At 45.2% G+C, this 13,938-nt stretch overlaps 1 protein-coding gene across 12 annotated transcripts in view; it reads right to left on the bottom strand.

Annotated features, from left to right (window-relative positions):
- FSTL4 (follistatin like 4) overlaps positions 1 to 13,938 on the bottom strand; it is a 550,514-nt gene that overhangs the window by 33,904 nt on the left and 502,672 nt on the right. For all 12 annotated transcript variants that reach the window (XM_086411566.1, XM_086411561.1, XM_086411567.1 and 9 more), the window contains 2 exons: positions 1,099 to 1,260; positions 586 to 720 (listed from right to left, as the gene is read on the bottom strand). In XM_086411566.1, the coding sequence (XP_086267692.1) occupies positions 586 to 720; positions 1,099 to 1,260 (297 nt within the window). The remainder of the gene's footprint in view (positions 1 to 585; positions 721 to 1,098; positions 1,261 to 13,938) is intronic.

Here is a 13,938-nt window from a genome sequence, read left to right on the forward strand (position 1 = left end):
TTTTCTGCTAGGATTTTCCTTAGGAAGATCATCTGCAATATTTTTTTTGATTTTCTCCCTTGATGATAAAGACTCAGCTAAGGGTCTTTGATCATGGGAAAGAGACCATATCTAACACCCATGTCCATGAAATTACTCCTGTAGAGCCTACTGGGGAGCAGTGGCTATGAGGAAGAGCCTGCTTAGCACCCCAAGTAGGCAACAATCCCTGGCGTAAAAGCATGCGTGGGTGAGTGTGCAGGCCAGTTCCTGGGCTATGGGAGGGCAGCAGCTGCTGGTGGGTAATTAGTAGGGGCAATTTTGTGGATGAAGGACAGAGCAAGCAGGAGGCAGAACTGGGGATAGGCTATGAGGCCTTCCTTGTGGCCTTGGGCTCTGTCTGCTGTCCAGAGACTTTCCCTGCCTGTGTTTGCAGAGTTGTCTAGGTTTACAGGCAAAGTTTTCTCACCTCTGACCATCCTCTGTCCCAGGATACATGGAAGGACATAACGTTTACCAGGGGTTCATGGTTGGTGGCTATGGCCCCTGCAACCCAGTGTCTCCCAACCAGCTCAGTAAGGAGCTCAAAGGCAAAAGTGGACTCACGGGTCTTTCTAGCTGAGTCTTCAATGAAGAGGGAGGAAATATCTTCATCCACACCCACTTCATTTTTGGCAATGCAGGTATATGCCCCCGTGTCTTCATACCGAACACTGCCGATGTGGAGCTCGCTCCCATTGGCTGCAGAAAGAACAGAGCGCAGGGTGGCCTGCTCAGCTGGGACCTCCCCCTGCCTTTCTCTCTCCTATTGAGAGTATTGAGGTTAAAAGTACAGCCCCTCGGCAGGGCTAAGGGCCGTCAGTACCCTGATATATACCCAGGAAGGGCTGGAACAGCGGAGCTGAACTGCAGGTGACCTGGGACCTAGCTGACAGCATCTCCTCATTGTGCTCAGAGAGATCTGTGTAAGACCACAGAGCAGGAAAAGCGGGAGAGACATTTGTTGCTCCCCGTGTCTGACTTAGAAACAAATCACTCCTCTTATTCCCATTCCTAGAGAGAGTGTCAGCTTGAACTTGATGGCATTAATGGCACAAAGACATCAAGGGGGGCTCTTACCTAAAAGGGAGAGCTGTTTTGACATCTGGGTTGAGACATCCATGCCATTTTTTAGCCAAGTGATTCTGGGCATAGGAATGCCCTCTGCGTGACATCTCAGGCTTGCTGCCACCCCCGGCTCCTGTGCCTGGGTCTCTGGATAGACGCGGATAACGGGTGGCACTGTGGGCGAGAGTTAGTGCTGGTGAGAACAGGTCTTCACCTGCCTCGGGCCTGTGGTCCCACACTGAGACTCTGCCCAGAGGGCTGAACCGGGAGGCAACTCTGGAGTTCTCTTTGTAACTAGTTTGCAAACACTCTGCAGCAACTCAGGCTCTAAAAGAAAGGGCTATAAAATGGATTGTAGGCAATAAACACGTCAGGCTTTGTACTCTGTAATTCATGGCGCTCATCATTATTCTAAATATGATCAGAAAGGCATCCAAATATTTAAGGCTGTTCAGCTGCTACACATAAAGAGCAACAACCGCCAAAATTTATTTCTGAATGAATAAAATTCAGATATATTATTTCTGTTATAGGAAAGCCATTGGACAGGGACTTAATTTCTTGCAGGAAGTGCTTCACAAAGCACTTATGGGCATTGACTGGCAGGGCTACTAATTACATCACTGCTCTAGGGAAGCCCATTGATTTTCCAGTGGGTCATTTTATTTCTCCACTTCTCATCCCCTGGAACATGGGTACAAGGCATATCCCCCCTTGTTTGTTCTTGACTCAGCTGTGGGCCCTGGCAGTCAAGTTTGGGACTGGGGATATGACCAGGCCTACTCATCAGATGAGCAGGGCTGGGCAGGACGTCAGCACTCTCCCGCCCTGGCCTTTCCGACATGGGCTGTCTATAGGGCAGGAAGAAGTAAGGGTTGTCTGAGGGTCTTCCCTCCTACCCTGAGCTCTAGGCCCAGGAAATAAAATAATTACCATTTTCAGTGGAATTGTTGGATCTTACTTATTCATATATTTTACTCTATATACTTCCAAAAAGACTTGTGAGGACTCATGTAATGGCATGGATATGAAACTAAGCAACAATAAAAACCACATCATATGTCTTTTGGAAAGATGGGAGGATTCCTCCTAAAGTGAGCAACAACATTTTTCCAGAGTTCTTTGGACACTCCTAAAGGCAAGCCACTCCAGTATTCTTGCCTGGAGAATTCCATGGACAAAGCAGCCTGGTAGGCTACAGCCCATGGGGTCACCAAGAGTCGGACAAGACTGAAGTGATTGAGCACATTGTCTGATAAAAGAAAGTGATCCAGTATGTTAGGAGAGAGATTTCCTCTAGGACTAGAGGTAGAACAAATTGACGTGCATATAGAAGGAAGTGATAAAGCTGATCCTAGAACCTGAAAATTTCTAGTGATCTGTGCTTGGATGGGCTGAGGACAAAAGAAACATTCTATCCCCTCATTGTGAGAAATGGATGCTGTAGCTCTTCAGGAAGCTGGTAATAATCTGATCAACTTAGTTTGAGTTTCAAGTCTTTCCTCTGGTTGACTGTTGGGGCAAAGTAAAAGGCCGAGGATAAAGCCAAATGGATAGCTAGCAAAGGGCACAAACCCACCTTCAGAGTGACCAGAGCCATCTGCATAATATCAGCTGGGAGGTGCTAACCACAGAGACCAAACAACAATAAAGTCTGAGTCATTTTCGTGGTTTCTCTTTGTCTGCAGTTCTAAGGGAAGAGTCCCAGGAGGTGGGAGAAGGTCCTTGTCACAGGTCAGGCCACTGGGGATGGAGGACGTAAATGGGGCTCTAGCTAAGGTGTACCTGGAGGGCTGCTGAGAACACAGGGCCAAAGAACTAAATAGACATTTCTCCAGAGAAGACATACAGATGGCTAACAAACACATGAAAAGATGCTCAACATCACTCATTATCAGGGAAATGCAAATCAAAACCACTATGAGGTACCATTTCACGCCAGTCAGAATGGCTGCGATCCAAAAGTCTACAAGCAATAAATGCTGGAGAGGGTGTGGAGAAAAGGGAACTCTCTTACACTGTTGCTGGGAATGCAAACTAGTACAGCCACTATGGAGAACAGTGTGGAGATTCCTTAAAAAACTGGAAATAGAACTGCCTTATGATCCAGCAATCCCACTGCTGGGCATACACACTGAGGAAACCAGAAGGGAAAGAGACACGTGTACCCCAATGTTCATCGCAGCACTGTTTATAATAGCCAGGACATGGAAGCAACCTAGATGTCCATCAGCAGATGAATGGATAAGAAAGCTGTGGTACATATACACAATGGAGTATTACTCAGCCATTAAAAAGAATACATTTGAATCAGTTCTAATGAGATGGATGAAACTGGAACCTATTATACAGAGTGAAGTAAGCCAGAAAGAAAAACATCAATATAGTATACTAACGCATATACATGGAATTTAGAAAGATGGTAACAATAACCCTGTGTACGAGACAGCAAAAGAGACACTGATGTATAGATCAGTCTTATGGACTCTGTGGGAGAGGGAGAGGGTGGGGAGATTTGGGAGAATGGCATTGAAACATGTATAATATGTACGAAACGAGTCGCCAGTCCAGGTTCAATGCACGATACTGGATGCTTGGGGCTGGTGCACTGGGACGACCCAGAGGGAAGGTACGGGGAGGGAGGAGGGAGGAGGGTTCAGGATGGGGAACACAGGTATACCTGTGGCGGATTCATTTCGATATTTGGCAAAACTAATACAATATTGTAAAGTTTAAAAAAAAAAAAAAAGAACACAGAAATGGATCTCCCTTCTCTGACTCCCCTTGGTTCAAAGAGCAAAGAAACAGTAATTTATCTAGGAAACCTTCTTATAACCTGAATTTTGTAAAGGGAGGAATGGGGTTCAAGTGGAAAAGTTAGTAGGGTTTTGCTCAAGAGGCTCAGAGATAGGGTTGGGGGCTCTAGGAGCACCGGACTGGTGGGGAGTTGGATAAGGAGGTAGAGTACCCTGGATTCTAGAATGTGGGAGGCCAGGACCTGGGAGTGAATAACCTTGGTTCCTGCTAGATCACTATTTATTTATATAAGCCTGCCAAGCAACCACAAGGAAGAATCAACATAAATAGAATTAGAAAGGAATGAATAAACTTGCCAAAAAAGAGAGGAACTGATAAATCTGAAGCCTGGCTTTTCATGAAAATCAATAAAATAGCCAAACTTCTGGCAAGGCTGGTTACTAAATAAATAAATAAATAAAGAACACAGAGTAGGTTTAAAAGTATGGAAATACTATGTTCAATTATAGGTAATAAACATCAAAATCTCAATGAGATGAATCACTTAAAAGGAAACTTTAAAGTATTGACATGGAATCAAGAAGAAAATATTTATTAAAAACACTTTTTTCCAGTTATTCAATGAATAGATTGTAGAGATCTGTTATACAATAAGGACCTATAATCAGCATGTTATATTGTGCACTTAAACATCCATTAAGAGGGTATATCTCATGTTATGTGTTCTCACCACAAAACAAACAAACAAGAAACACAAAGGGACTCTAGGAAACTTGTGGAGGTGATGGGTATGTCTGTTACCTTGATTGTGGTGGTAGTATCATATGCGTGTACATGTCCAAAGTCATGAATTTGTATATATTAAACATCTATATATAAATTGTACCTCTATAAAGCTGTTTTTAAAAAAGCACTACTGATTAGTTTCATAGGGAAGCACGCTGACTAATTTCATAAGGAAGTTCCTTTTAGGAATGGCTAATTCCTAGAGCATACCACAGAGAAGATGTACCAAATTTTATCCTGGAGCTGGTATAACCTGGACATGGAAACCTGCCAAAGAGAATACAATATAGATCACTACAGACCTAACTCACTCAGCACTAGATTTATCCAAATTCCAAGTAAAATATTAGCAAATCAGGATTCCAGACAAGATGGTGGAATAGAAGGACTTGCACACACCTCCTCTCACAAAAACACCAAAATCACAACTAATTGCTGAACTACCGTTGGGGGAAAAAAAAAAAAAAGACTGGGACCTACCAAAAAAGATATTTTACATCCAAAGACAAAGAAGAAGCCATAAGGAGCTGCTAGAAGGGGAGCTTTTGTGATATCATCAAATCCCATACCTGCCAGGTGGGTGACCCACAAACTAGAAAATAATTGTATCACAGAGGCTGTGCTGCACGAGTGAGAGCTCTGAGCCCCAGTCAGGCTTCCCAGCCTGAGGGTCTAGCTCTGGGAGGAGGATCCCCCGGAGCACTGGGCTTTGAAGGCTAGTGGGGATTGAGTGTAGGACTGGGAAAAACAGTGTAGGACTGGGAAAAACTCCACGGGACTAGGAAAAACAGAGACTGTACTCTTGGAGGGTGCACACAAGATTTCACATGCACTAGGACCCAGCACAAAGCAGTGACTCCATAGGAGCTGGGCTAGACATACCTCCATGTATTGGAGGGTCTCATGGGGAGGCAGGGGTTGCTGTGGCTCTCTGTGGGGGCAAGGATACTGATGGCGGAGGGTCCAGACAATACTGATCAGTGTGAGCTCTCCTGGAGGTCACCATTTTGGCAATGAGACCTGGCCAACCCAACAGCCTGCAGGCTCCATTGCTGGGACACCTCAAGCCGAACAACCAGCAGAGTGGGAACACAGCACCACCCATCATCAGACAGGCTGCCTAAAGTTGCACTGAGCTTACAGTCACCTCTAAACACATGCCTTGACATGACCCTGCCCACTAGAGACGAGACACAGTACCATCCACTAGTAGGCAGCACCAGCCCCCTCGCCAGGAAGCCTGCGCAGCCCCCGGGCCAACCTGACCCACCAGAGGGCAGGCATCAGAAGCAAAAGATCCTGCAACCTGTGGAAAGGAGACTACAGACACAAAAAGGTAAAATGAGACAGCAGAGAAATTTGTTCCAGACAAAAGAACAAGATAAAAACCATGAAGAACAATTAAGTGAAATGCAGATAGGCAATCTACCTGGAAAAGAATTCAGAGTGATGATAGTAAAGATGATCCAAGATCTCAGAAACAGAATGGAGGCACAGACTAAGATGACACAAGAAATGTTTAACAAAGACCTAGAGGAAGTAAAGAACAAACACAAAGAGATGAAAAATACAATAACTGGAAAGAAAAATACACTAGCAGAGATCAATAGCAGAGTAAATGAGGCAGAAAAATGGATAAGCAAGCTGAAAGACAAAATGGTGGAAATCACTGTCATGGAAAAGAGTAAAGAAAAAAGAGAAAAAAGAAATGAGGACAGTTTAAGAGACCTCTGGGGCAACATTAAATGCCCTAAGAAAGACACTTGGCACAGCTGATGCCAGAGAGAAAAAATGAAATGCACCAACATTCACATTACAGGGTACCAGAAGGAGAAGAGAGAGACAGTGAACCTGAGAAAGTATTTGAAGAGATAATAGCTGAAAACATCCCTAAAGATTTGCCATCAGATCCAGCAGTCCCACTCCTGGGCGTATATCTGGAGAAAACCATGATTCAAAGGGATACATTCACCCCAAAGTTCATTGCAGTGCTGTTTACAATAGCCAAGACATGGAAGCAACTTAAATGTCTATTGACAGATGAAGAATATGTGGTATAATTTATAAGCCATTATAAAGAATGAAATAATGTCATTTGCTGCAACATGGATGGACACAGAGATTATCTTACTTAGTGAAGTAAGTCAGAAAGAGAAAGGTAAATATCATATGATACCACTGATATTCGGAATCTATAAAAATGATACAAATGAACTTATTTGCAAAATAGAAACAGACTCACAGACTTAGAAAATAAACATATGGTTAACAAAATGGAAAGGTTGTGGGGACGAATAAGTTGAGAGTTTGAGATAGACCTATATACCCTATTATATTTAAAATAGGACCTACTAAAAAATGACCTACTATATAACACATGGAATTCTGCTCAATATTCTGTAATAACCTAAATGGGAAAATTTTTTGAAAAAGAATAGATACACATATAACTGAATCACTTTGCTGTAAACCTGAAACTAACAAACCTAACACTATTAATTAACTATATTCCCATACAAGGTAAAAATAAAAGATATTGATGGACCTAGAGATAGGAGAAGTAGTCAAAGAGAAATGTCATATGATATCACTTATATGCGGGAAAAATGATACAAATGAACTTATTGGCACCCACAGACTTCAAAAGCAGACTTATGCTTGCCAGGGGGGGAATGTGAAGGAGAGGAATAAATTAGGAGTTTTGGATTAACACACACATATGGCAATCCACTCCAGTATTCTTGCCTAGAAAATTCCATGGACAGAGGAGCCTGGTGGGCTATAGTTCATGGTGTCGCAAAGAGTCAGTCACAACTGAGCGACTGAGCACATAAATAAAATGGGCTTCCCAGTGGCTCTGACCATAAAGAATCTGTTTGTAATGCAGGAGACCTGGGTTTGATCCCTGGGTCGGCAAGATCCCCTGGAGAAGGGAATGGCAACCCACTCCAGTATTCTTGCCTGGAGAATCCCATGGACAGAAGAGCCTGGTGGGCTACAGTCCATGGATTTGCAAAGAGCTGGACACAACTAACTGACTAACACTTTCACTTTTCCAGGTGGCACTAGTTATAAGGAACCTGCCTGCCAATGCTGGGGATAAAAGAAGCAAGGGTTCAATTCCTGGGTGGGAAAAATCCCCCGGAGGAGGGCGTGGCAACCCACTCCAGTATTCTTGCCTGGAGAATCCCTTGGACAGAGGAGGCTGGCTGGCTATGGTCCGTAGGGTTGCAAAGAGTTGGACACCATTTTAGTGACTTAGCATGCATACCATACCATGTATAAAACAAATAATCAACAGGGACTTACTGTATAGGACATGGAACTTTACTGAATATTCTGTAATAACCTATGGGGGGAAAGAATCTGAAAAAGAATGAGTATATGTCTAAGTAAATCACTTAGCTGGACACCTGAAACTAATACAGCACTGTAAATCAATTATACTCCAAAACCAAAATAAAAATTCAATTAAAAACACAAAAAACCAAATACACACATAAAAATATTAGCAAATCAAATCTAGCATGGAATTAAAAGAACATGCTGGGACCAAATATAATGTGCTTCAATGACTATTAGGAACTCTGTAATTAATCATATCCAAGTCAAAGGCAGTCAAAAAAGAAACACCATTTGATAATCTTGCTAGACACTAAAAGGCATTTGAAAAAAAAACTCAAAATCCATTTCTTGCGGGGAAAAAAACCTCAATAAAATATGAACAGAATAACATTTTCTTCCAACAATGAAGAATATCTCTATAAAATGAAAGAATGGCACCATTCTTTTCAGAATGGTAAAATATGAAGTGGGGAAAAAACAAAAGAGGAAAGGAGGTAATACCAGACTGCCAACATTTGGTGGGTGTTATTGTCAACAGAAGGCAAGAAATGGGAAGGAACAAATATTAAAGAGATGGAGAAAAATGATTCTTTGTTTGGATATGGTCCAGATAATGAACCAAAAATGAAAGGTTTTATTTATTTTTTTTCTTTTAAAAAATAATTTTATTATTATTTTTTTTACTTTACAATATTGTATTGGTTTTGCCATACATCAACATGCATCCGCCACAGATGTACACGTGTTCCCCATCCTGAACCCCCCTCCCACCTCCCTCCCCATACCATCCCTCTGGGTTAAAAGTGAGTATTGTAAAGGGGCCAGCACCCAAACAGAGAAACTTATGTACTAGCAGTGATGAGACAGAAAACACAGCAGACTGAAAAGAAGGAAATTATAACATCTCCTTGAAGACATTGAAAAAAGACTTGAAAAACTAGAGAGACATGGTCTTGGGTAGGAAGGCTTACTGTTGTTAGGACACAAATTATGCCAAACGTTTAACCTAATTCCAGTTAAAATCCATTGGTGGGGTCTTGACAAAACAATTCTCAAATTAAGCTAGAAGAAAGAATGTGCAAGAATAGTGGAAGAAATTTTGAAAAACATGTCATGGTGTGGCATTTTTTTCATACCAGGTATCACGAAGTATTTCAAGAATTACAATAGCTAATGGGGGAGGGGGAGAGGAAGAGGGAAAGGGAGAGATGGCAGGGGCGGTGGTGGTGGTGAGGAGGGCTGAGGGAATTCCCATCTTTGAGTCTAGCACCACATTAATGGTCTTGGTTGATTTTACAAAGTCCTGTCAACTCAATATTGTGCAGCCATTTATTAACTCTTATCCCTTGGAACACATGGAGATCAAATCAGTCAATCCTAAAGGAAATCAACCCTGCACATTCATTGAAAGGACTGATTCTGAAGCTGAAGCTCCAATACTTTGGCCACCTGATGTGAAGAGCTGGCTCATTGGAAAAGACACTGATGCTGGGGAAGATTGAGGGCAGAGGGAGAAGCGGGTGACAGAGGATGAGATGGTTGGATGGCATCACCGACTCAGTGGACATAAGTTTGAGCAAACTCCAGGAAAGTCAAGGACAGGGAAGCCTGGCATGCTGTCCACGGGGTCACAAAGAATCATACAGAATTAAGTGACTGAATAACCACCAAGTGTCAGGTATTACACACAGAGCAGTGAAAAAGACTGGCCCAGTCTCTGGCCTCATGAAGCTTTCTGTCGGGAGGAAGGTGAATAACATAATTGCTAGTGTGATGGGCATGGCAGGAAGGCGAATGGGGACAGGGTCTGGGAAGACTTATCAGAATAGAGCACTCAGATACACTCTGTCCACCTCACAAAGGAAACACCAACCTCCCTTCTGCATGGTGCCTCCCCCTCTATTGACAGCAGGTTTGTCCTGTGGGCTGTGGGTTTGTGGACTGCCCTCCTCAGTGAGGTACCCGGTGGCCAGCACTGGCCTTGAAGACTGGCCTTTGCCACTGCCCTGAGGTCTGATGGGACTCTGTCGACCCATGAAGAGGTCAACCTGAGCATGTACTTGCATCCCCTGGTGGGAGGGTGGGGTGGGGTGCTTGTTACAACAATGCTGGGCCCACCCCACGGTATTTTGATTCCAGAGGGCTAGGGGACTGGTTTTTACTTGTCAGGTTGTAGGTGAGATGCTGGGTCAGCCCCGACGGGGAAGCTTTCACAGATGGACTGAACTGAAAAAGGTGGGAGCATTGTAGAACAAAACAAACCCTGACTGAAAGTTGAAGGTGTGGAATCATCCTCTCAAAAACAAGGGTCTATTTTCTGGGCAAAGACACTGGGCCTCCAGTGGCAGGGGTTAGAAGACGGCTCACGGGTGCCGAGAGGGGCACCCTTGGCCAGACTGGAGGGCTCCAGTTGCTGAAGCCATCCTGGGGTCTACAACCACTCCTCTTCAGACCTCTCTGTCTGTCAGACTAAAGATGGGCCTCAATCCTCAAGTGCTCCGCCTCCCAGTGGCTCCATCCCCAGTCTCATCTCCAACTCAGGACCACCAGGACATTTCTGCTCACGCCCTTGGTTTGGGATCCTGTCCATCTTCACAAGAGCTGAGGTCTCTGGGGCATCCCTTATCCCCAAACCTGCTATTGTACCTTCTAGAACTCATGTTCCACCATCAGCAAAATATCCTCTCTCCTCAGACTGTTCTGTGAGTGTCCCTTCAGCTTCTCGCTCAGATGGAAGCCTGGTGACACTCCTCCTGCAGCCCCTTAGGTGGATGCGGCTCCCTCGCCCCTTTGTCCCCTACCCCATAGGCTTGGAGGTGGGGCAGACCCTCTCTTTCCCTTCTCCAGAAAAATGCCGGTTTTGAGTTTTCTGTCCCAAGAGCCTCATTCCTAGATTCCATCCCCTCACATTTCACCCAGGACATTATTCCAGCACTTTTCTTTCCCTCCTGTATCAGTTCCCCATTTCAACTGGATCTTTCCTATCAGTCCACAAATGCTTTTAATTTCCATCTTGGGGGAAAAAAACCCACACATCTTTACCCCTGCTTCTCTCCCCAACTGTGCCTTGTTTTTCTTCTTAGAAATACCCTGTAGAGTTATCCGCACTTGGTGGCTCTCACTTCTCTTCCCCCTAGAGCCAGCTCCAGCAGACCCATCCCCTCAACACCATGGAAACATCTCTGCTCTGGGCCTCAGTGACGCCCACCTCCACTGACCTAATCCAATGGCCAGTTCCTTGTCCTCATCTTCCCTGACCTACCTCTGGTTGAATTCAGCATAGCTGATCACCCCGTCCCGGATACCACACTCCTGGTTTTCTATCTCTGTGGCTTTGTCTGTGCCTTCCTGGCTGCTCTTTCTCATCACCGCACCCCCCATCCCCACTCGCCCCAAGGCTCCCAGTGCCATCATGCTCCCTTGCTCCATGCTCCTTTCCTTATCTGTCCTCCTTCAGCGTCTACCTTGGTCCATTGACTTTAAACACCACCTACCCTGTGAGGCATATGGCATTTCTTCCTCCAGTCAAAACTCTCCCTTCAACTCCAGACTTAGATACCACACGGGCTACATGACACCTTGTCTTTATCATGTCACCACCAGCTCCTCATCTTCCTTCCCCAAGCCTGCTCCTTCACCCACCGCTCAGCGAATGGCCACTCCTCCTCCTTAAAGACCATTTGGAGGCATCTGTGACTTTCCCACCACATGGACACGATGTCATCTTTTCAGTAAGGCCTTGACCTGCCGTCCTACCTAAAGTTTCCAGCTTTTATTGGAGTCTCCTTATCCCCTCCTGTTTAAAACATTTCCCCCCTTAGTATCTTCCACCCTTTGACTTGCTCCACAGGATGGGGATTTTGATGTCTCCACTGCTGTGTTTTCAGTGCTTAGCCTGGTGAGTGTTACGGAAAGAAACTCAGTAAATGCTTGTTGAATGAATGACGATCCTGAGGATGACGTGGTGTTGGTGGCAAGGCAGGGTGGAGGGGGGATGAGGGTGGGAAGGGAGATTCTTTGCCAAGGGAACAATCAGTGCAGGGCAGGGGAGTCAGGGGGGCAGGGCAGGCATGTCTAGGAGCGAGGTGTTCACAGGGTAGGAGCATGTGGGAGGGGTGGGGCGGGGCCCAGGTCCCAGTGTGTGTGCATGTGTGGACTCCTGAGCATGGAAGCTGCTGTTGCCCCTCTGAGTGGAGGCATGGGCCTCCACTCCCATGGTTCCTGAGAGACTGGCATGGCAGAGGCCAAAGTAGCACAGCTCAGCCAGCAGCAATGGGAAGGGGCCCTGCAGACTGACCCAGGCCCCTGGGCTAGGTCAGTGCCAGCGGCCTCCTGGGTCTTCCCAGCCCCACGCCCTGCATGGTGGAGTGGAGGGTAGGGTGGCTTGTGAATGGAAGCCTTGACCTTTGCAGAGTTGATAACTGGTACTAGGATGTTAGAGGGAAAAAATAAAACCATCTCATCATTTGGGTGGGCGCCTGGTCACTGCTTACCAGACCCAACTGTGTTCCTCAAGTGTGAGGGGGCATTGCTAAGGCTGAGGTGGTATGGACCAGGTCTGAGCGAGCACTGTAGCCAGAGCCATGGATCCAGCCTCCTGCCAGGAGAGGGAGGGCCTGAGAAGAACCCTGAGCAGGGAGGCATCCAAGACCTTGGTACATGAGGTCCCCGTTTGGGTAGGTTCCGATCAGAGAAAAGTCCTGCATTTTCTTTGTGAGAGACCCTACCTCTCCAGGGTAGGGCTGGGTGGAGATGCAGCTCTCTGCCAGGAGCAAGGCAAAGCCCAATTGCTTTCTTTTGGCCCTGATCTCCTCTCTTCCTTTGTGTTAATTCACACACCAAAATCATTTGAAATTAATGTTGTCCTGGGTAAACACATTCATTTCCTTTTAAATTTGCAAAACCTTCCTGTGAAAACATTTGAATACATAACGCAACGGCACATTTTCTTTGGGAAACATTGATCATTTCCAGGGCGAAAGGCAGCATAAATATGTCTTAAGTAAGAGGCACATTCACAAAAGTACCAAGCTGCAGTAATCAACAGATTCGGGAGATTACTATTGTGTTTTGGGAATGAATTGTTACTTGTCTGAACTGTGGGGAGGTCGAGGGTGTTTTTAATTTAATGGATTAATCATTTGTCTGAAGTTTTTCCTCCTTCTTATGGAAGCAATGCAGGAGGTTTGCATGAAGTTATAAATCATGTCAGTGTTTGGGTCTCATCTCTGGGAGGCCTGGTCTATGGGGAAGTTATACTAATAATTTGAGAAAGAAAGGAAATAGTTGCTTAGAAGTGTTCCCTTTAGCAAACCAGGTCAAGGCAGAGTTCTGGATGGAGAAGCCCCAGAAGGCATCCAGAAGCTCAGCCGGTATGTGTGGTCCAGTCCCTGCCACCAGGGAATGGAGCAGCTCCAGGGAGAAGTCTATATTTTATTCCTGGCCTGGCAACTTCCTCTGGATTTGATTTTCCCATCTGTATAATGGGTTGCAAGCTCTGTGAGCGCAAACCATCTGTGTGCACCAACTATGGTTAAAATATGGTTTGAGACAAAACAAAATCTCCCCTATATCTGTCCCATCCTGGACTTTGAATTACATCTTTCCAGGTATTTCCCAAGCATTTGACACATATCCTATCTCATCAGGCCTATAAGGCAGGAGGTATATTGTTATTCCCATTTTACAGGTGAGTTTACCCACCTAGGATGTATGTCAAGGAAGTACCAGCACTAGGATTTGAACTCAGGCCTCTCTAGCTCAGAGTTCATGTCTTGACCTATGACAGAGGTGTCTCCAGTTTGGGTCTGCACTGTGCCTTGGGTGGAACAGCCTCACCCAGTTTCTATTCGTCTGAGTGGTTTCCCATGAATGATTTCTCTGTCTCCTGGGCCCATCAGCTACATACTTGATGCACCTGCTGGTTACCTGGAGAATTCTGAGCCTTCTGAGAGGCAGGGGGCT

Source organism: Bos grunniens, chromosome 7 (assembly GCF_055505025.1).
Source record: "Bos grunniens cultivar Pamir isolate PY7600 chromosome 7, Bosgru_T2T1.0, whole genome shotgun sequence".
Taxonomy (NCBI): domain Eukaryota; kingdom Metazoa; phylum Chordata; class Mammalia; order Artiodactyla; family Bovidae; genus Bos; species Bos grunniens.